The following is a 24,538-nucleotide window of genomic DNA, read 5'->3' on the forward strand; positions in this document are numbered from 1 at the left end:
CACGGTTCTTCTGCGACGTTGGGTTCTACATGCAGCGACGGCGGGTAGCTAGCCCATGTTTTAACGTAGATTTGGGTTTATTTTCCCCAATTTAACGACGTCGGTAATACACAGAATAGTATGTTCGTGTCCATAACAGACTATGTAGGACTGGTATATCCCTCGCTTTCGCTCTAGAAATACCAACATTAAACCAACGTTCCACGTGAAGAAGCCCTTACAGCCCTACGAGAACGGCCCTACATGCCAACTTGAACAGCCACTTGACACAAGCCTCTCAACAGACACTATCATGATCTCGTATCAACCTGCATCAACTCAACATACTTCACATGGGGAGACGATATATATGAACAGATACATGGACTGTCCATGGGTTCCCCACTGCCACCTATCCTTACGGAGATATACATGTCAGACCTTGAAGAGAAAGCCCTCCTCACATCACCTTTCCAACCTATGTGCTGGTATCGGAAGGTGGATGACACTTTTGTCGTCCTGAAACCTGACAACGACCCCCTAGAGCGGCTTAACCACCTCAACAAGCAACATCCCAGAGTCAAATTCACCATGGAGGCAGAAACCAACAACCAGATCCCATTCCTAGACATCCTTGTATCCCGCAACCATTCCAACCAGCTTCAGACAACAGTATACCGGAAACCAACCCACACCAACCAGTATGTCCACTATCAGTCCAACCACCCTCCACGAGTGAAGTCAGGTATTATCTTCACACTTACAAGAAGAGCTAAGAACGTATGTTCTATAAAACTGCATGAGGAGATCAACCACCTGAGAAATGTTTTTGTCAACCTTAATAATTACCCACCGCAGCTAGTGAACAGGACAATTGCAGCAACTTTATCGCCACCTGCTACCAAACCCTCTCGATCTGAATCGGCTCTAATAAAGATTTCCATCCCATACATCGGCAAGCCCTCCCACCAGATCAGCAGGCTTCTTAAGCAACAAGCAGGAATAGACACCACCTTCACCACCTCTGTCACCATCAACACTCTCCTACATGCCAGTGGAAGAAAACACCCGCAAGCCATAAAACCCAACCCCAAGGATGTAATCTACAAAATTGACTGCAATTGTGGGCACTCATACATAGGAGAAACATCCAGGCCTGTCGACACCAGAATCAAGGAACATCAGAAATCTACCATCAAATCGGACCAGAAATCAGCAGTGTCAGATCACATAGCGGCCCATCCCGATCACCAAATCAACTGGACTGACTACACCGTCCTCTCAAAGAACCAATCAGACTTTACCAAAAGGAAAATAACTGAAGCAATCAACATCAAAAGATACCGACCCCTGATTAACAGAGACCAAGGTTACCCCATCCCCACAGCTTACGATAAGCTCATCAAACCACTCTAGCCTACTGTACAAACAACCCACTCTGTGTACCTCACTGGCTTACTTAGTTATCATCACATTGTATTCATACTAGGCTCTGTGCACTACTGGCTTCCATGTTATCCTTTTATCCATTGTTAAGCCTTTGTCTTTATCATCACTTGTTAATTAGTTTATGTATATATATCGCCTGTTCTCTCCCTGTATCATTTACACTTTGAAAACGATACAAGAACCTGTATCGAAACGTCGTGTTCCAGTATTAAAGAAGTTGTCATCCATATACAGTTATCCTACCTTATAACATTTAAGCACTCGTGTAGTAAACATAGTATGACATGGGCACTCATATAATATCCTCTATATATTATTAAATATATTATTGGCCTGACAAACATTTAATATATTCTACGAACAGTTTCGTGCGTTTGGTCAGACAAGATAGTTTGCAACATCCTGCATGGAAATACCTTTGTCTTCTCGTTGACGTTGGCCCCATTGCCATTCCACTGGTAGATAGTCAGTCCAAGGTCCAGTATATAAACGTCATTAGAGTCCAGCCGACTTCTGCACCGCGGAATCTGCAGGTCATCAGAGACCTATTAGCCATTGTCCATAGCTCTAAGTCATGTGAAATTATCAACAATTGTCCCGAGACTAACGGGATCGGGTGGTCAATCGCTGACTTACTTGACACATGAAGTACATGTAATAGTATCCCAATTTCGTTGATCGCTGCAGTAAGATTCGATTATTTACAGACCGCCTCCATATAGCTGAAATATTACTGAGTGCGGTGTAAATAACAAAACAAGAAGATGAAAGTAAGGGACCGATTATAATTTTAGTGGTGTGTGTGTGTGTGTCTGTGTTTGTGTTAGTGGGGATGGGTAGTCAGCTACATGGTACACGTCTGCATAAAATCATCATCAACCCACTTAGCCATAAATTATGAACGGAACTTAGCTGGAAGGACTTTTGATGCAGACGTTGCAGTTTACTTTGTATCAATGAAGACATCTCGTCCCTGGAAAGGACCTACCTGCTTAACCTCCATGTGCGCCTTGTCTCCATGGAAATGGAAGAGTCTTGGTTTGTATTCTTCAGGTTTGACGGTTCTAAAGCCGCTATCAGCACCTCCTTCCAGGATTCTAAAAACAAGTCATTTTGTCACTGACGTCTGTTTGTTTCATCAAAACCATCATAGGTTGACAATGATTCGCTTAAGCGAGTTCAATCTTACAGTAGGACAAATGGACAGACTTACGTGATGGCCTTGAAATAGCTTTTGAACAACGCCGACTCATGACCCTGGACCTCTCTGTGCTGAACGGGAACATCGTCAAGGAACGTGTCCAGCTCCACTGTCTTGTAGGCGGCAGTACCGTACTCGTCCTAAAATAGTGCAACAAACATAAATGACAACTGCAATAGCATGTCTACACGGGGTGCGCGGGTGCCAGCTGTCTAAGGCGCCAGGCTAGCGATCCAGCAAGCTTGAAGGTGAAGTTGAAAAGTATCAACGTAGCCTGCCCCGATCTCGTTAATCGCCTTTAAAGACAAGCAAGGGTTGCTGAAGACCAGCTCTAAGCTGGATCTTCATGGCTATATATTTATGCATGCAGTTAGTATGTTGACTGGTTCGTTTGTAGTTTAACAAAGCACTATTCCATCTATATGGTGGTGGTTTGTAAGAAATCGAGAGTGGACCAAACAACCCAGGCATCAGTAGTCAGTATGTGCCCAATAAATATATAGTAGGTAAAGGCCGTGAGGCGATTTACCTGCGTGCTGTACTTTCCGATCCAGAAGTGGACGTCAAAGAGAAGCTGATCTGACCCGTCTTCTGTGTAGGTCTGAAAAATGGAAACTTAGGCTTTATCCAGTTCCGACATGAAAATGAATTCTGCAAATTGTTGTTAAATTACTGGCAAAAATTATTGAAAAACCTCGAATCATTCGTTTGTGATTACTGCAAGAAAATTAATCCATTATATGATATTTAACTTATAGCGCATTCTCGTGTTTTGCAATGAACAGAAAGGAGACACATTTGACAAATACGCAGCATACTTCTATGGAAGTTGACAGAAGGATTTTACCGCAAATCGCCTCCCTTTAATAATACTCCGTCGTTTCAATTCAATTTCAACAACGAACTCAATCTAATTTTAGTGCCGCTAAGTGAACAAGTAGAACGCTTACGGCAGTACTGCACACGCTTATGTGTCATAATGAAATGTTAACAACCTTCATGAAGGCTAAACTGAGGAGACACAAAGGATTGTAAATCATACGTTTAGGACAATATAAGAATCGCCGTTGTAAAATTTGCCATAATCTTCTTTAGGCCAGTCTGTGACTTGGAATTTCTGAAAAATATATGAAATCATAATTCATTTTACGACAATCACAAATGAACTAAAATACATCCGTTCTTGTTCCTTTGTATGAGTGGGGCGGCGAGGTGCCCTCATGGTTACACCAGGTTCGATTCCCCACATGGGTACAATGTGTGAAGCGCATTTCTGGTGTCTCCTGTAGTGACACTGCTGGAGTATGGCTAGAAGAAGCGTAATACCATACTTACTTACTTCTTTGCGTCTGCAGGCTATGCAGTTGTGAGTAAAAAGTTAATCTAAGTCAAACAAGGCCTTCGGCCCATTGCAACATTGGTTGTAAACATGTCACATTTGAATGAGAGTGGTATACATGTCATGTATATTTTAAAGTCGTACTTTACACAAGTAATAAGGGTTGGTTTTATGTTTTTGTGACCTACCACAATTCTCCAAATCTGGACGCCAACTTTCTGCCCCGCCTTTGCCCACGCTTTCTCGCCTTGGGCGGACTCCTCTACAGAGACAAAATAATATTAAGCCAGTTAATAAACGAATAATTTGCAAGTAGTGAACTGTACACAGGTGACTACTGAATTGTTTTCATTGTGTTGTATCAAACTGTCATTATCATGAGGGAGCTCATAATTCTCCCACAAAGACATAATCCAAAGGTATGGCATGTATCTGGATAATGACTTAGTTCGTGATTTGCTGTTCGAGACAAATATACTGTTTCAACATTTAAGCACTTTTACAGTCTCGCAGTCACAATATTATCATACTATACTCCTAACACTGACTGATGACATGAAATCAAGTAATATAATAGTATGAGAAGCTGGATTTATGGTTTGGAAACAGATCATATTTATGTAATCTCTTCACAATAAACAAGTATTGTCTATGCCAAATAATAATATATTCATCCGTAGCATATTTTTTTCCAATAACCAGTACGTATTTTTTCCAGCGTTTGGAGAACAGATAAGTGTGGGGGCTTTTTCTTGTTTGTTTTGGGGGTAGTTTTTAGAAAAACCCACAGACTCTCATAAATCCACGTGGTTTTCCAGAAAATCAATTGACTGACAACTTGAAACGTCCAGAAAATCGACATGTTCTTAAGTTCTTTTTTAAGGTGTCGACATCACAACGAATGTATTTATAGCATTGCTATTTTCTGTGCAATGAAATTTATTATTTTATTGTGTACTCAACCTGAGAGTAATATGTTATCACATGCTACGTGATATACAAGATGTCGAAATCTTGGAGCCAAGACAGTGTGGATCTACTGGGGGTTAGAATTACGGTGAAATAAGAACAAATAGCTTTGATGGGACTTTTGATATGTGACAACCATCAAACACTAACGCAATTACATCTCCTCACAAAGGGACAATAAGTAGGTACATAGAAGGGAAGGGGTACATATCAGGAAGGGAGGAGGATGGGGGGATTTAGTGTGTCTGATTCTTAAGTATTTGACTTACTTTTGACTTGGCGTTCCAGATCAGAGCCGAACAGGGCAAGATTGGAATCCTTCCAGTCGTACTGTTTCTGTTTGATCAATCCTGCAACAACCGACCAGACAGGAGTGAAGGAGACAGGTTTGATTTATTTATCAATATTTAATAGAATAGCACAACATTTCACCTTGACGAGACAGTAAATGCCGAGTTATTGCAGGTCTCCGACATGCAGCCTTTACTTAATCCTTGATCGTGAGTTTAACCTAACAAAGCAGGATCCAATAAGGGATAATGTGGAATGTGAGCTCACGATCATATGATTGTCACAACAATGGGACGCAACTCTGAAACACAAACTGGACTCGACATGTCAACCCATGTTATATGCATAAATAACTCAAGCGATCGATATATGCAAGGCTTAAGAACTAAACAGTTCAACTGCAACTGTGAAATGGAGCCTGGGAAAACAAAACGTTCGATAAAAATATTTCCTTTGACTCTGAACCCTGTTCATTCAGTTTCTCGGTGGGTAATAAGGAAGTTATTCACCTAATGATTGTAGCAACAAGAAGTGTTCCCTAGAGGAAATGCCAAGTGAAAATACCTCAAGATACAAGTGTGCTTTATTTAGAATAGGTTTTTAATCATTTATGACCCGTGAAGATGCGGGATTTCCAGAAACCCATGCTTGAATTGCGGCGATCGATACTCATGATGTTGGTCACTTGATTGTCTGGTTCAGGCTCGATTATTTACAAACCACCACGATATAGCTTTAATATTGCTGAATGCGGTATATCAGTAGACTTGCTCACTCACTAATAATCATGTTTCAGTTTATATTACAGAATTAAACCTCTTTCATCCATGTGTTAACATATAGTGCCTCCCCATAAACAATCCCTATCTCCTTGTCTCCCGAAGACCGTTACTCAAGATGAATGACCGTCATGATAGTACGTCAAGATAAGTCACATACAATATTCATATAGCACACATGTGATGTCCATGTAACCTTATGCTGACCAAGTCCTACACAACAAGCCTTACCTCAGTGGAGAGTATCATTTGCATGAATTTTGGGTGAGGTTACTGAATCCAGGCGAGAATGCTGATTTGCACATTTCTTTTGAAACCGAATTCATGTTAGCAATATCACCGTGGCGGTCCCTAGAAATGGGCTTCACATATAGAACTCATGTGGGGAATCGAACCCGGGTCTAAGCCGTGACTAGCGAACACGTTAACCACTGGGCTATCACCCAGAGCCCTAACTGCATAAACTACACCTCACAGGGGCATGTATTACTGAAAAACATCTTGGGTCCAACAAGTCTACACTGATAGCCATATACATATAAAGAAGGAAAGGGATGTAACGCGCACAAAGTTGTCAAACACCCCACTCTCGATTATGTGAGAATTCTGGATGGGAAAGTTTGAAATACACAGCCGCAATTCTTACTGAAATAAAGCCAGATAAATTCCCTTTCGAATAAATCACAAATTATCAAAATCGGTTGACACATGCCGTATCCCAATTACGTCGACCGATGCTGACTCTGTGGATCATTGTTTGATCCAGACTCGATTGTTATTAGGCCGCCACCATATATAGTTGTAATATTGCTGAGCGCGGCGTAAACAACAAACAAGACTGTATCCGCTTATCACTGATAGAGACCGGGGAGGTTGTTGCATACTGAATTCATGCTGGGAAACTGAACACCGGGCCTCTCGCATGACGAGCGAGCTACAGTAAGTCAATGTTACTCCAGGTTAGAATATTTCTCCAGAAAACAATGTATGCCGCATTACGCCCGTGACAAGTCAGTTTTCATTTCGGGGAAACAAATAATGGTATCTTACTTGTCCGTAAACTACTAAATTATTTCCACTTATAGTTTCAAACTGCAAATAAACTTGGATTTCATTTCATATCTGCTTGTAATGTAGCTACTATATTTCTCAATAATAATAATTTAGAGCGTTCTTTGAAATTTGTCACTCTTCGGTAAATAGTCCAATAAACATTAACATCAAACTTTATGTCATACAATCAGGGCTAGAGGAAAATTAGTCAGGACAAGTTACTTCCTTGAAGTTACTGTGGCAAGTGAAAAATGGTAATAAAATTTGAACCTCTCCGTTCAATATACAATATACATGGAATGGTCGGACCCCGACTTCTTGTTACCATATGCGAAAGGTTATAATCGCTCATGGTATCACTCACTGGTTTCGATGGTCCAGACTCGATGTTTTATATTCCTTATAACACGACGTCAAACAAAAGCCATATTTGACAAAACACAAGAAAACAGTAATTTAATCACATCACAACGGTGAAGTACTAGTGTCCTGGCCATATGTCAGCATGTTGTAGTTGATATGTGTACATAACACTATTTAAACACGACGACCGACAATGACAAAGCTGGAGGTTTTTCTTGTCATTTATCAGTCAGAATCGAGTAACTGAAATTTCCTGCTGGAAGTTTGGTTTGCAAAATTAGGTAGCGGCGACAGTTAAATACTCGAGTCTGGTAAAACAAACCGATGATCGATCTCATGAGTAACTACCCATTTATAGGTGTATGATAACAGATTTATACTATCCGTGTCCGATGAATTCGATTAGGCTAAATGATTGTAAATATGCTACACGGCTCAATCAAATAGAAGAAATTATTTGGTATGCTACGTACCCGTCATGCTTGCGCTTTGTTCTTTCTCTGTGTTTTTTGTTGAGATACTTGGAATCTGGAAAAGGAAAAGCTGATTACATGTCTTGCTATGACACGACAGAAGTGGACAAGAAGGAAACAACGTCCTTGTCACGCGATCTGTGACGTGACCTACAACAATTATCATTGCTATTTCTTGGTACCCTGCAAGCTATTGTCAGATATTATTTGCTGAGAAGCTTATTTCTTCAACCTATTAGCGCATGCGGTGCAGTCAGTCGAATATGCAGTTCAAATGACATGTTGCCGAGAAAGTTCTGTTTCAACCAATGAAATTTACATTAAGAATTTTAGGGTCACGTGTCTCTGTATTGTTCAAAAATCACTCCCATTGTTTGCCATCACATCCTGTACAAATATGCCGTGTAAACAAGATTTATTTCTCCACTATTCTATGTTTACGCGGAAACAGTTCATGAAACCTTATTAAAAATTGGAGAAACAGCCGCCATGGGGTGGCTGTACGTGGAGGAAATCGTGACTTCCGCTTGAATCGTGTCTCTTTATGTATAAGTAAAGTAGGGTTAGAAAGAACTCAAACTGACCACTCTAGTTCTTTATAACAGTACTTCGTTATAAGCATTTGACTAAATAATACTGAGCAAGTTGTCGGAATAACAGTTCGTAATATCCGTCAGTTCATCTATTCGATATACCCGTAGTACTGAATCTCCTGACAGGTAAAATATGCTTATTTTACCATTCCTACCTATCCTACTTGGTTTATCAATATCTCTTACCCGAAATGTGAATTACTGTTAAATAATGAAATGATAAAAAATATGTATATCACATATTGTTCGTATATATCATCGTTTATAAATCCACTTTACACAGAAGTGTATCTGATTAAACTTATAGCCTCTGTAACGGTATCATGTGACATAACAGTGCCGTTACAACGAGGGGATTCGCGATGGCTGTTGACACGCAGATGCTTCCTAACACTGTAGCAAATTGTTCAGATCTTGTCAATGCGCAGATCAATTCCGCACATATTGACTGCGCCATGTGTTGAAATGAAAGACGCTGTCGCGAAACTGAGTACATTTCCGAGTGATTTTACATCAAAGCAAGTTCTAAGAATTTATTTATTACCTGTGTATTAACAATCGAAAACACATTGAAGCGCGTCGTCATAAATCGAGACCAATATTAAACTCAGGTTACGAAGTTTATCATTTTATGATAACATCATCTGTGTACTCCATATGATGTAAGCTGTGTGTATGTGCGAGCGTGCGTACGTGCGTGAGTGTGATGGTGATCACTGTCGTGGGGTGGAGAGGTGGAGGTGGCTTATTCAACGTTCTGAGGCAATGAGACGGTGATTCAGTTCGCTTTGTGCACAAATGTGTCCAGATCCAAAGGTGTTTCACAATGCTCAAGATTTGGGTTTTCTACTCACTTAATTTATTCATCAAAAACATGAATTGTCGTGACCGTGATTCATCGTAACTATCATTCCACGGCTTACACAGTCACATTTCATAACCACGATCGAAAAACACCATTGTATTTCCGATAAAACATCGATTGCTTCATTTCATCCTGCAGCGTGTGGGTACCCGGTAGAAAAAGATGTCATGAACGCGAACCATTTAACCCCAAAGTAGCTTAAGCTGGGAATTGGTATTTAAACGCTCGCATAGATGAAAGCAATCGCTTTAATCATGACTTGTACCAACCGTCGAGGAAGACGAGTTTTCCGGAGTGACTAACATATTACTAATTCTGTCGTTACGTGTGGGCATTCTATTTTTCTTCCATTTGTCAGTTATAGATTACATACCAAAAATCTATACAATCAAAAACAAAAACCTCATAGACCACATATCTGTTCCGAAAATGTATTTTCAAACATAACGTATACCTCGTCCACAAATAGACTTTAGTGGATAAAAGTTTACTCCAGTTTAGACGAACGTAATGTCTATGCAACCAAGTGGATACTTCTAGATAACGGAGAGGCTGAACACGGTGGTGACGACGTAGCACGATCCCGACGTCGAGTTTCCTGGCTCTCAGACCAATCTGTTTCAACCTGTCTCGCACAGTTTGACCGGAAGTCCAGGCACCCTGGCTTGTGTGCTGTCACCCGTGGCAGTACAATCACGAAACTGTAACACCCAGAGTTACCGATCTTGGACTGCAGTGGTAACTCTAGGACTGCCTGGACAGGGACGGCCATTTGTTATACCTGTTTGGTTGCAACGAGCTGCAAGCCATGATTTCTTGCTCATACTAACATCCAGGCGCCTGGCAACAGAATATAGGTAATCTCAAGCATGCATTCTTTCAATGGTGATGTTCTGTGTCGCAGGTTCAGAACGTGACGTAGTGATTTGACCTTGAAATTCCTTCAAAGCGAATGCCAAGTTCTGAAGGTAATCTGGCTTTTTATTGCCAGAGAGTGAATGCTCTTTACTGCTCAATTTCAACTGGAAGGTGCTGCGTTGTGGTGACGCCTTTCTAATCCTTGTGAGAAATCACATCAAAATCAACATTTTCGGGTACAATCTATTTTTACTCGTGCAGTTGTGTAAATCATGTTATCAACATCTTTGTTACATATTTTGGAGACTGTATGACACAACAGGTAATTAACAGACTTGTAAAAATGCACGTTTCCTATGCGTTTCTTTCCTGGGATAGTATATTATGAACATGACATGAATGTATACTTCTACAGCGTTAAATTACAATACACCAAGAGCATGCGCATACAAAGTAAAGGCAGAGTTTATGAGTTCATAATTACCCCGGATAAACCAAGCTGCTTGACAGGCGTTGTAGGGTTAAAGTCACGTGACTTATCCCACAGGGGTACCCATATTCAGATGAGTGAACACGGTCAGTTTTGAACAACTCACTTGCTTAAGGTAGATCACATGTACCATCCACCCAAAGAATCTCCACACGCAACGTTGCTAAGCTTCACCTGAATGTTGCCTGAGCTATGTGCACAGGACCACAGACCACCACATATTAAAGTATTACTCGTCTATAATTGATATTTCATGCAGCGAGAATGTTTCGTAACAATACATGACACAAACACTAATGCACGCAGCCATGAATATTTAATGAACTGTCTGGCCAGGGAATACTAATGTATTGTAGGCAACATGAGACTGTCATTCACATCCGCACACAGCAAACACATGTTTTAAGGTATAGAGACACAGTCATGTAACTAGAGACACTTCTGGGCGACAGTTGGCGTGTGTCACACATTGTTTTAAGGCTGACTGACCTTTAAAATCTAACATCATATTGCGTGTACATATGTAACATACACACACGTTGCGTTATTATATACCTATCCGTATATAGTCTAAATCTAATTACAGAATTGTTCCGGCAATAGACGGTACGCCCTTATTTATTTAAGTAAAGGAGCTTCTACTTATAGCAAATTCAGGCTATATGGCTGCAGCCTGAAAATAGTCTAGTCTGAACCAGACTATAAACTCTTTCGGTTGTACACGTGTCTTTTAGGAGTCTAAAAAATCTCTCAAAAGAGGGCGCATGTTGTTTAATATTTGAGACATCAATGAAGCTTTTGGTTAGAAGCATAAAAAGATTTAGTATTTTATTGTTTGGATATATTCCAAACATGATAGCGAATTAAAGAGACATTAGACTGGAGGTGGGTATTTAGAAATTGTTCAACGATACGACATAATAGTAAAGATGAAACCATCAATATGTTTAACAGATGCGATGTTGTGACAATATCAATTTAACAGTAAAGTGTTCGCTATCTATGCCACATATCTGCTGTTGTGATTGAATTTCGCTTTCAATTCCTGTGAGTCAGCACGGAAACTGATCCATGTAACGTGAGTTTTTTTTATTGGGTAGCAATTATGACTTACTGCATTGATCGTTTGAAGATATGTCTCACAGGGACCGCATCATCTGAAGGGATGAACTACTGCATAGTCTGAGCTGGGAAGGGTAAACCACAAATGCGGGTTTGGATAGTTACTGTTTCGAACGATAATCGCCATTTCCTTCACGTGCTGTAATGTTGTGTTTTTATGTTCAGTCATCAGTCGCTGTTATGGCTGTGGCTGCCGGATGAAACCCCTTGCACTTACTTGACTCGTGCAACCAGTGATGATTTCAATCAGTGCATTCGGGCCTCTACCAATATCTGGTGTTTGGGGTAGCCTACTGGTTAAAGCGTTCGCTCGCTATGCTAAAGACCGGGGTTCGATTCCCCACATGGGTACTATGTGATATTGCAGGAACATTCCTAAAAGCGGCGTAACAGTATACTCACTCACATGCTTGACCAACATTACGTTGGTACGTTTCTGTTAATATTAATCAGAGGACCATGGTATGGCAGTGATGTTCAGATACCTTTACTGTCAAGAGTAATCATGCTTCTGTGATTTCACATTACATCAAGTCCACAGGATGTTTAAAGATGCTATTTTACCTCAAATATCCAGCCATGGCCTTCAGTCCTGCTCACAACGAAGCAGGTGTGATACATATGGTCACACCTTAGGCAAGTGAGTTCAATTTGTTCAAAATTGCCCCTGTACACCAAACAGAAAATGGGTACCCGGTAGTGTTGTTTGGTCATAATCTCTAAGGAACCATATTGCATTTTCCTCCCAAACCAGACCGTTTCTGAACAGTTAGTTGCAGTCTGTGTTGAATTATAACGATTATAACTATTGTCAGAGCGTTATATGACAGGTAAATAACAAGCTGACGATGATAAATGATGATAACATATTCTATCAAAATGTGGGTTCATCGGTGATCACGGCAGCATAGCTCCATGACGTCGCATTCATTTGTAATAAAGATATATCCATGAGCATAAGTCACTTGAGGCGGGGAAGCCTAGTGTTTACAGTTCCAGCCCGTCGCGTCGAAGACTGTAGTTCGATTCCTACTTGGGGTACAATGAGTAGAGCCCATATTTGGTGTCCCACACTGTGATATTACAGGAATATAGCTAGTATAAAATGGAGAATATATAAAGCCGAAAAAGGTTAAGAATAGGTGAAACGGATTTTACGTATTCGAGAGGCCCCACACGGGTCCTCGTCACAACGAGTGAAAGCTTTTCCTTCTTCCTAACACTAATAACGCTCAAGTAGCTGTTCAGAAAGAGTACGGCGATAAATAATCAACAACCAGGAAGAAAGTAATCGTAGGACATTTGTTTTAGTGACATCATGTGGGATCCTGTTATGACAGGAAAGACACAGTAGTGTCACGATAAGATAGTATGTTATAGCGTTCCTTTTCAGAGACATGGCTGTTTGTTAAGAAACAGGATAATATATAACTTGTCTGCATAACATGGATATATGTTTAGATTGCTCAGAAAATGCCTCAAACATGTCGTCCTTGTCCCCTATTCTAAAGAGCATATTATTGGTTTATTTTAGTCTAAAATATAGACTAAAATATGTACTCTCTCTGCACCCATGATATGGGTGAAATAGTGTTACCTCGCAACATACAAACAAACGTGAATGAATTTTGAATCTTCCCACCGATGTCCTCACGTAGAAGCTACTGTTACCACACATTCTTTGTGGTGCAGTGGCTGCAAGATACAACATATCGGTCATCATTCATCTAGGCACGTACCCATCCATCTCTCCATCCATCCATTAAGTCACCAACCAACCCCCCACCCACCCATTCATCAATATTTGTCTTTGCTTATTTATTAAAAATATCCACGAACTTAGAAAGATTTTTCTTCATCTTCTCTTACTGGGATCAGAACATGCACGTATTTGGACATCTATGAGAAATGGTTGACTAGATTGAGTGCAGTTAGTACGGCTTCTGTGGTCGAAGCTATTAACACACACTGCCTTTCAGAAAGAGGAACAACATGGCATATGTTATATTTGTGATTACAATTTCTCAGGACACAGCCTAGGGGTTAAAGCGTTCGCTAGTCACGCCGGAGAGCCGGGGTTCGATTCCCCACATGGGTACAATGTGTGAAGTCTTTCATGTCTAGTGTCCCCCGCCGTGATATTGCTGGAATATTGCTAAAAGCGACGTAAAACCATACTCACGTGCACTCACTACAATTCTTTGTGTTAGTAAAGTACAGGAAACCAATTATTCCTATATTCGTGTACAAAAAGGTACACGCAGAAAACCAGACCACCAGTTTGCCAGCATAGGGATCTGACCTCATGAGGAATTGAGGAGACTGGGATGACAAGGTCACCATAACGTATGGCTTAACAATGACTGATACATTGCTTTTCACAGAAAAACGTATTCTATTGAAGGCTGTAATTACCAGTTAGATCGATATTGATCAGTCAGTGTATTTGGTTCAGGGAAATGGACTACAGTTTGATCCTTCTATGCCACTGACAGGACACGCACGGCATGAACGTAAACAGGATTACTACAGAGATCGCTTTTTCGTCCACTACGATTGGAAATATTAGATCACACATTCATCTGTAGTATTTTATTTAACACTTTTTTATATTTGACCTCTTTCTGCATGGGGAAATGGTGAATGCTCGCAATGGGAGTGACGCGGTCCGCCTCACTAGGAAACACTCCCAACCGCATCGTTTCGTTGTACCCCAATACGTATAGACCAAGGAAATGGTTATATGAGTGTCCTTCTATCGTAACATGAAAAAAACACTATCTCCGCTGTGTCACAAAAAGGTCATATTTTATGCTGTCAAAGTGAGCACTCCAGGGATGAGCACGTAATCGCAATGTTGCATAATGATTATGTTTCAAAGTTTGCCAGATAAGGATACCGAAATGAGAAATACGCAGGAACCATGGTTCTACAACGAGACATCTATTGGTTCGATGCATCTAGGTTCGGTAGAACGGTGTATTACACATGTCTGCAGCAAATGACGTACTCAAACCAGCGATCAGGGGCATGAATGCCGATCAGATATGTCGGGTTACAGTTAAATGCATTGATGGCGTTATTGGCGTAACTTTGTTGGTGTTTCTTTGATTTTTTTTGTCCATGTAGGAGAGACTAATATATTTCAGTTAACTGTCTAAGTATAAAGTAAGCCAGTATTAAAAATAGACTGGTAAAAGTTTACGTCTCTCGCGTTGAGATAACTGGGTTGTATTTAACCGTTACCATTTCGAATTGAACTCGGAACGACAAGCGAAGGTCTTAATGGCCAGGCTACGCCACATGGACTGACTGGTCATAGTCACAACTATTTAAAAAAGAATAGAACAAACAACGGGCACAGGGCAGTCAATCACGCAGTCGATGGGCTTTGAGGAATTTAAATTTTCATGTCGCTACACACATGTGATACCAGTGACATTTAGAGCACGATGTTATGTACACAAGTAAATTCTTGTCAGATGGGTCAGTTATAATCAAGTTAACACTGGCATTAACTTGTGCAAAATATCTCGACCTTTCAGTGATGTGGAGCAAGATAGAGGACGCACTCTTTTGTGAGGCATAAATAGAGATATAAGCATAAGCTATAAGTGTCCTAGTGAAGCTCACTGTTAAGTTGCTATGAGTAGTATATCGGTAGTTATGTCGGTAGGCCTTGGACTCACCAACGCGGGTATGGTGCTGACACTCCTTTAGACATAGCGGTGAAAAACTGAGGATTTAGTGATAGTGATGTAGTGATATTTTGAGACTGAGACAGAGACATGGAAGGTCTAGTGTTCACGTGATAATAATAATGATAATAATAATGGGTGTATTTATAATGCACAGGGTGAATGATTAAAATATTAACAATCACAATATTATTACCCCGGATAACCCAATCTGCCTGTGAAGCGGTTAATAGTCACATGACGTATCCCACCGAGTACCCATTTTCTGCTAAGTGAACAGTGACAAATTTGAACAAACTCGCTTGCCTAAGATGGGACCACATGTATCACATGTACTTAGTTGTGGGCACACTAAAGGCCCAGGCTGAATGTATGAGATAAAATATGGCTTTCATACAAACTCTGTCTCAGTAACGTGAAATCACTGAAATATGCGCTTCTGCACTGGACATGTTATATATAGTTTGTTGTACAACATGGCTCATGACTACAGCGGTATCTAAACATCACTGCAAAACCACGGCCGTTTGCAGAAGCGTGTCAGCTAAATACTGATCCGTTGAATAAGTTTTTATTTCGCCTGTTGCAATATTCCAGCAATATCACGGTAGGGAACACTAGAAATGGGCTTCACACATTGCATCCACGTGGGGAATAGAATCCGGGCCTTCAGCGTGACTAGCGAACGCTTTAACCACTAAGCTACCCCACCACCCCCCCACCACCCCCCACCACCCCCCAATATTCCACTCCTGAATGCACTGACTGAAATCATCACTGGTTGCACGAATGAGTAAATACGTGAACGAAGTCGTATACGGCAACCGCAGATATGACAGCTACGTCCGCCTGATATGAGTCACAGACATAACAGCGACTTATGACTTGAGCATTACACCAACTCACTGCCTAAGGTTAGATCACATATGCATCGTCGTATGGTGTACATAGGTCTTGGGTTTTTACTGCTTTAGCAACACTTATAAACACGGGTATGGTGTCACATCTAGATAAAGAAACACTTTTGGATTCGAACGCCAAAACATACAACCCTAGCGCAATTCCGCCTCAGACAAATGGATGACATGACAATGGCACACAAACTGCCTCATAAGTATATACTTGTTCGACGGAAGAATGTAATTACCCATGAATGTTTGGTCGATAATCATCAGTTGGCGTGTTGGTGCGGTGAAATAGACCATAATGTGATCCTCTCAAGGCCGCTGACACAACACGCACGCCCCAGCGTAAATGGGGTTACTACAGGGATTGCTTTCACGTCCACTACGGTTCCATATATTATATAGTCTTGATCTTTAGACAATTGCTGGAGTTTCGTATGTGCTCTGTGGAACAAATAACAAGACGGAAAGCTCGTTCGTGTTCAACATCAAATATTCTCTAAAACAATGTCAGTATAACTGGTTCTATGAAACTCAATTACAAAATATAGTCAATATGCCCTGTGTTCATAGAGCGCGTGGGGAAATATGCGACTACTTGGCGACACTTTGATCACACCTGCGTGTAGAATACAAGTAGATCCACCAATCGATGGATCATCTTCCGTTCACTTAATTGCCAGTCACGTTTACATCGATCGCTGTCTAAAATAAGGAAGAGATCCAGGCTGTTCGAAGAACTTAGCTATTGAACACCCTCCGTGACAACAGGCAAATACATATACAGATAGCAAACACAATGTGTGGGTCCAAGGACAATTGCCACCAGACAATTGTCACCGGACAGTTGCTACCCCAAACAATTATTCATCTTCTTTATTGAGTTTTATATAATCCACAACAAATGATAACCCATTCTTCCACGTAACCAACTTTCAGCAACAGAAGATAAATCTTGGACAGCTTCAATCAAGAATTTAAGACCTTATTGTCCAAGGTAATGTCCTCCTCAGTGTGTGTGCGTGCGTGAGTGAGTGCATGTGTATGCGTGTTTGAGTGCGTGCGTATGTAGGGGTAGGGATTGGGGAGACTTGTCTTATGCCTGGGATTAAGACTGCTTCCAGTTATACTATACATATCTTCTGGACGGTAGAGCAAAAAATTTTCTAGTTTACAAAACAGTGATACAGCTTCCTCCAGAGTTTTGTTTGTTGTCGGTGTCCTACATAAATTGAAATGAAAGAAGCTAATTCCCTACCTTGACATGGGGTCATCAGGACACACATGACTAAAACACACGTGCCGATATTGACAAACTTGTAACGTACGTACGTAACCTACACAACGTAGTTGCGATCAGTGACTCATAACGTTTACGTCATAAACAGCGAAAAGGTTAATAACCATATTCTGGAGATATCTGCGCATCTGTATTACGTCCAACTGTTCATTAACTGGCCCTATCATCCGAGCTGTCTGTATGGCACGCTACTCATCTCTAATACTATGAATGTCATGTGTGTCCTGTATTCGACCGTCATGGCAAATGCTCACCGGCAGCAGAACAAACAGTGCCATGATTAATCATCGAGTCGTGATATTGCATTATATTTCCCGATAGAGAGAAAATGGGAATAAGGGCAAATATAATACTATTATCATCATGAAACCATCTAAGCGTAGGATTAATTATTGTTGGGTATTCCTGATACACATTACATTAGGATTACATTATCGAATTCCGAGGCTGGGACCATTGCAGTATATGGGTACTTTGGATTACAAAGGTATTCAATAAACAAATACAAAGAAGGCATATAATTGTATAGTCTTCGACATGGAATACTTCCTCGGGATAATGTTAAAATGGCTGACCCATGACAACACGCTCACCTGTCCAGTTCTGGTTGTTTGTCTATGGTTTAACACCACACAGGTCGTGACACACCAGTGATCGACATCATGAGCATCGATCTGGGCAACAGGGATACGATGACATGCATCAACCAAGTCACCGAACCGGACCACCCGATCCAAAAAATGCGTTTCTTACGATAATCATGTATTGTTAAAGACCAGTTGTAACACGGATCGCCATTGGTCGACAGCTCTGGACACTGTATGTTCGTCATGCTGTGTCTGTGTGTGTCTGTGTGTGTCTGTGTGCGTGTGTCTGTGTGTGTGTGTGTCTGTGTGTGTGTCTGTGTGTCTGTGTCTGTGTGTGTGCGGGGGGTGGGGGGAGTTGTGGGCCAGTGATTTTGTGTAATTAGAGTGATTACCAGTCCAGTTATTTTAATACGATACAGTTAAAAACACAAGTACAAAGTGTAAGGTACCTGCACAATTCAAAATGCCTATTATCGGAAAATAGATGCGTACAGATATCGGAGGTCTGTCAACAACACCACCGGTTGAGGCCTGTCAACAACAACACCGGTTTGAGGTGTGTCTGTCAACAACACCGGTTGATGTCTGTCAACAACAACAATGGTTGAAACAGTGGAGTTTGTCTTTGCACGTCTAAACAATTAATGAAGAGGGTGGACAACCCAAGTGTACACATATCTAATGTATAGCCTGTATCGTAAAGACGAACTACTGAACACATCTACACCAAACAAACTCATGTTTTTCACGTTCACATGTAAAGCAAATGCACCACAAGTAAGTCTGTTGATGCCCATAGTTGTAGCCTTCAACCCTAGACTACGCCATGTTGAGAAGTCTGTTCATACCTTTTCTACACTTAATCTTGCAATGAATTGTTCAATTTTTCAAGTATCCTTAATTGTTGAGATGAATCAGTCAAATGATAGGGTGAGTTGTTTAAGACTTGAAATGTAGAAACATCGTTTGGCTATGAGTACGATATGATTAGCTATGTGTGTGTGTTTGAGCCTAAACATTACACAGTACTTTGTTATTTTCGGATTACTTTGGAAATAGTTATTATTGAAATTCTCTACTTCCTGTCAGAAGCTTAAAACAATCTGGCATTCGTAGAAGACATGTAAAATATTTTCAGAGTCTTTTTACAAAAAGAGCATTGATCATCATCAACATACCTTATCTTCAGTAATTCTTTATTGTGCATATTACTATGTTATTAAATTTGTGCTGAAGGTCTACTTGCGTACCATCATTTGTTCTTTTTCTACAACAAACAGACTTCTTTCCAGTTGAAAGTTCCTTTGCTCTAACACCATGGGAATATTATCATTATTATTTTATTTATCGTAAATATCCTTGAGTTGGTATAGTATGAATTGGTTCTCGTATTGTGCAAACTATTTCTCGTATGGTATGAACCATATATCTACTAATACAAACTGCATTTGGTACCTTGCTCTTAGTTTCTTTTGACTTTGATTGAATCATTAAATGTCTTAATGTCTGCTCTACAGAATTGACTACGTCAAGATATAATGTACACTACTATGTACGTAGAATCCCATTTCCTTATTGTCACGGAACATGAAAAATGTAAACATTAATGGAAATAAAATATCATTTAAATCATATATATTCGAGGGGATACCAGTGTCATCACAGGTGAGGCGGACGCACAGAAGGTAGTTTTCCTTCCTTCATACTCTGATATTATTTCCTGGTGTGGGTTAGCTGTGTTACACCTGCATTTTAATGTAAATGGCGCCCGGTTAGGTAAATCATGTCGGTAGGCAAAATTAACTAAACAGAGTGTGTCCCTTGGGTATGCCGGGATCATGTAACCTTGGGCTACAATCAGCGTACTCGTACAGGCAACGTATAACTGAAATACTGTACACATAAGCCGAACGCAAGTCAAATGTCGACACACCGCTTGTTTCGAACAATTAACGGTTTCGCTCAACTACCTGTGACTTTGACTTCAAGATTCACCTTTACTGATGCTACCAATACGGTACCACATTTCATAGTTAAGTGTGTATGAAAATACGACCGGTGAAATTGACAGTATTGATTATTTGTTTTCAAACTCCAGGTCCCAGATGCGATACAGCATAGGGAACTGACGAAACTGAGACAGTTGGACCACGACTAGGTATGACCAGACCATGACACATGAACTGCCCTATATAGTCTATGCTTGTGCAACTGAAGGTCGTAGTTATCAGACTTTTTCATAGGCTGACATACTTGAACAGTTGTTTCGGATTTCGAAATAGACGGTTTTCTTGTTCTGGGATTACGTTGTGCATCGCTTTGTAGCCTCGATCCGCAAATGGCGTTTTCCCCGGGAGTATTTTGAATTCTGAGATATGGGTTTACAGATGTTAACAAATTACAGCTATTAAGTAATAATCTTGGTTGTGACAGGCTCGACTGACTGGGGTTTGCGACTCTAGGTGGAGTGACAGTGAGGGATGACCCACTTCATCTACAGAAATACCGTAAAACAATACTCTTCATACATATTTATTTCTTAAAAAATGACCTGATAAAATTGGGTCTCTAAATTATTGTGTATCATGTGTCATACACATATCATATCAAGTTTTTAACTATCATTGCTGCACTGATGTACAGCAGAGCTATTACGCAATATATCTTGCACCACGCTTTGAGGATAAGTGTCAGGTTACTACACGCTTGAAAGTCTGAGAGAGAGAGAGAGAGAGAGAGAGAGAGAGAGAGAGAGAGAGAGAGAGAGGAGGGGGAGGATGTGTAGGAAGGGAGAATATATATTCTGTAATCCTGTGATGTGTGAGCCGTAGAAGCGGTCACATATAAAATCAACTGTAGAATAAATATCACGGAAGTGAATTTCAATATCACACATGACCTCAGGATTCAAATATAAATTTAACGATTTAACAAGTCAGTATGCAGAGAAGTCGTAGAGTGTAACTGCCTCGAGCTCAAGCCTCCCTTTCAATCCACCTAGGAAGTCAGAAGGCGTGAAGGTGTAGAGAAGAACATGTGCAGTCCAAATAATAGCCTTGCTCCAATGCTGTACCGAGTGGTAAGCCCATTCTATCCATTAAAGAGGCAGTCTAGAGTAGGCGACAGTACTCTAAGGATCCCAGTGTCTTATATATATTTGTACAGAAATTATCAGATACACTATTAAATATTACCTTAAAGGCTCGTCCAAGTCTATCCAAACAACTGATTCGATTATAATCAGTAACGCAGCGTTTGCTAGTGATAAATTTACTTGCAAAGCAAGTCGGCTACAATGTACGTCAGAGTGCACCCGATGTCGCCGTACACTTGGTTTACAATCCTAACAAAGAGTAATAAACGTATTCCCCAGGAAATGTTTGGCAGGTTGACAAAAAAGATTAAGGATATTAAAGACCTGGGCTTTTATACGACGTTCACTTGATAGCCTAATGCGCTAGCATGTTAACATGTGAGGGGCATATCATGCTGCATGTGTGAGTAGTGTAAGTCCCTGCCTGGGTGAGTGCTGGTGAGCAATCGGCGAGTTGGTCTTCTACTTCTAAGTTCTTTAACAATTTTATTGTAAGAAAATATGCATTCGGAAAGGTAGCCTAGTGGTTAAAGCGTTAGCTCGTCAAGCCGAAGACTAGGTTCTATCCTCCCTGGATTCAATGTGTTAAGCCCAACTTTGGTGTCCCCCGACGTGAAATTGCGGGAATATTACGAAAGGTGGCGTAAAACTTAACTCATTCGTTCGCTGTCGTGCATGATGACAAGTCGGTCGAGTTCCAGCTATTAAACCGGTCGGTCTGAGCCCTACAGTGAGTTACAATATTACATCGCATCGGCAATACCGCAGTCATATCGCGATATAACCCCTGTTGTGTTACATTAATGATAGCAGATAACAGATATCTACCCTGTGACAAAGGTTGTGAGAGAGCGGGTGGGTTTTAACACCACTTAAACCAGGGTGCCTATTCTCGAAAGTGTCCCAGCTAAGACAGATCCTAACTAGTTAGGACAGGAGTTATGACATCCTACTGTTAAGATAAGATCCACTAGTTAGGACAGGAGTTATGACATCCTACTGTTAAGATAAGATCCATTCTCGAAACGATCTTATCCTTGTCCTAAGTTGGGTAACAGATCCTGGCTAGGATAGCGAGCTCTTCAGTAGATGAGATCGAAAAAAACCTTCATTAAGTTCACCTAAATATTATCTATAATCCATTGCATGAAAAACACATATGTAAGGACAGCTACCATCTTGGTTACAAGAGAAATGGTGAGACTAGAAATCGAAGTAAAAGGTTTGAAAGTGGTAAAATTCAGTTTTGGGTGGACGTACTTGATCTAGAAGAAATTGTAATTAACTATATTATTTCATAATCAAAATGCATACATTGTATCCAGACAAAAAGCGTGAAGTCTTCCTCGAATAGATCTAAACTACTTTATCAGATCTAAGTATTGTTACATGTTAACATATTCGATATTTTCATCAAATCAAATTCATTTATTAAACTAGGATATAACATTTGTCGTCAGATTTTGAAAGTCTGCCAAAAAGAGTATTAAGACGTGTAAGAAATATTTTCACTTTCACTTCATTTTCTTAATGATCACCATGACTTGAACTTTCATCATGCGTCATCTCACAAAGTGAAAATTCACTTAGGAAATAAACAGAAGTTACTTCCCTTATCGAGTTGGTCTTGACATTTACATTCCAAAAGAATGTGACAATAGGTAAGAATAAAAATACATATCGTTTGAAGATCTAAAGAATATGTGTATTGGAACAAGTAAGTCTTATTCAAAACAGACAAATTGATGACATAAACTCAGAAAAGCTTCTTAACTCATAAAAACTGCGTGCTGTTGAAAATTCAGCTGTAATCAAGTTTTCACAACGTCAAAATTGGTGAACAAACAAGTACCACACCATGTTGATTTCCACTGAGATGGACTTAGGACAGGCCAGAACCTATCCTAGTATTTCTCCATAGTTAGGATATCCTAGCGCTAGGATACTTTTTGAGAATAAGGTAGGACACCAATCCTAGACCCTAAGATATACTAGCGCTAGGATCCTTTCGAGAATAGGGGCCCTGATCACTGGAATCAGCTCCATTGAGGAGGACACACCAAGTGATGCAGGTACTGCACGGTTACTACTAGGCGAAACCAGAACCCATACACCAACATCGTCTCTTGTGACACTTTAGGAGCCTGGGGACCTAGCGGACAAACCAAGATATATGATCCTAGCCAACCAAATAGTGAGAACTCACGATTCGTGATGCAATAGACACGTCAGGGCATATCGTTGTGCCCTAGGGAAGTACTTGAGACTGACGCTATCGACGTCGCACAGAGGATGTAGATTTTATACAAAAGAAAACCATGATATGCATCAGTTATGAACGATAGGGCGCCACTGTGAAGGTCATGCTGTCTCAGTCAGCGGTCAGATTCTGCTGGACAGTTGTAACACGACATGTGAAAACCATACCTAACGAATGACTTTAAACTAAAGGTTCATCCATCGATTACTTCCTTGTGTCTGAATATTGAAAATAACGACCTGAAAACAGGTATTCGTTTGCTTGATCCCGAATCAGAGCGTGATGTTATTTCAAATCAAGATATATCGATATCTCGCGACATTTATATTGGATTGTCACATTTGCATTTGCAGGATCGTTCATAACTTATGTCTCTGTGTGTTTGTTTGTGTGTGTGTGTGTGTGTGTGTGTGTGTGTGTGTGTTTGAGACAGAGAGATAGATAGAGAGAGAGAGAGATTGGGGGGTCGGGGATTTTCACGCATATACAGTACTGCTACCTCTTAAAATAATCTATTTAGCCATAAAACGGACCGGTTAGTCACAGAGACATGGGGCCTATGATTCTCGATTCGGTCCAATGAGTCCCGGAGTTGTGCTTGTCGTTAAACGATGACATGTTATTGACAATATCGCCGATTTCGAACGCTTTTGTGTCAATCAATAGAATGTTGTACAAGTTACTGTTTCATTTGTTCAGAGCTCAAGCCTGTGTTATACCATAACATTTATTGTGTGACACTGGCGTGATTTGAATCGATAGACCGTTGTATGCAAAGCACGCATACGCCATGCTGCTTGAATATGGACGGGTGAACAACTAGTTTTCTAGGCTACATTCAGTCTCGGAAAGCTTTAACAGTCCTACCCT

General features: G+C 40.5%; 1 protein-coding gene across 4 annotated transcripts in view; it reads right to left on the reverse strand.

Annotated features, from left to right (window-relative positions):
• Window positions 1-24,538, reverse strand: part of LOC137295568 (gelsolin-like protein 2) — a 32,599-nt gene that overhangs the window by 6,573 nt on the left and 1,488 nt on the right. For 2 of the 4 annotated variants that reach the window (XM_067826974.1, XM_067826973.1), the window contains exons 2-9: window positions 7,897-7,951; window positions 5,207-5,287; window positions 4,157-4,230; window positions 3,672-3,746; window positions 3,159-3,230; window positions 2,642-2,769; window positions 2,417-2,525; window positions 1,845-1,955 (exon numbers count right to left, since the gene is read on the reverse strand). In XM_067826974.1, coding sequence (XP_067683075.1) covers window positions 1,845-1,955; window positions 2,417-2,525; window positions 2,642-2,769; window positions 3,159-3,230; window positions 3,672-3,746; window positions 4,157-4,230; window positions 5,207-5,287; window positions 7,897-7,903 — 657 coding nt within the window. In that variant the 5' untranslated portion in view covers window positions 7,904-7,951. Of the gene's footprint in view, window positions 1-1,844; window positions 1,956-2,416; window positions 2,526-2,641; window positions 2,770-3,158; window positions 3,231-3,671; window positions 3,747-4,156; window positions 4,231-5,206; window positions 5,288-7,896; window positions 7,952-10,808; window positions 10,897-23,614; window positions 23,647-24,538 lie in introns of those variants that run through there. The other 2 variants (XM_067826975.1, XM_067826972.1) reach the window with 2 other exon arrangements.

This window comes from Haliotis asinina, chromosome 9, assembly GCF_037392515.1.
Source record: "Haliotis asinina isolate JCU_RB_2024 chromosome 9, JCU_Hal_asi_v2, whole genome shotgun sequence".
NCBI classification, from domain to species: Eukaryota; Metazoa; Mollusca; class Gastropoda; order Lepetellida; family Haliotidae; genus Haliotis; species Haliotis asinina.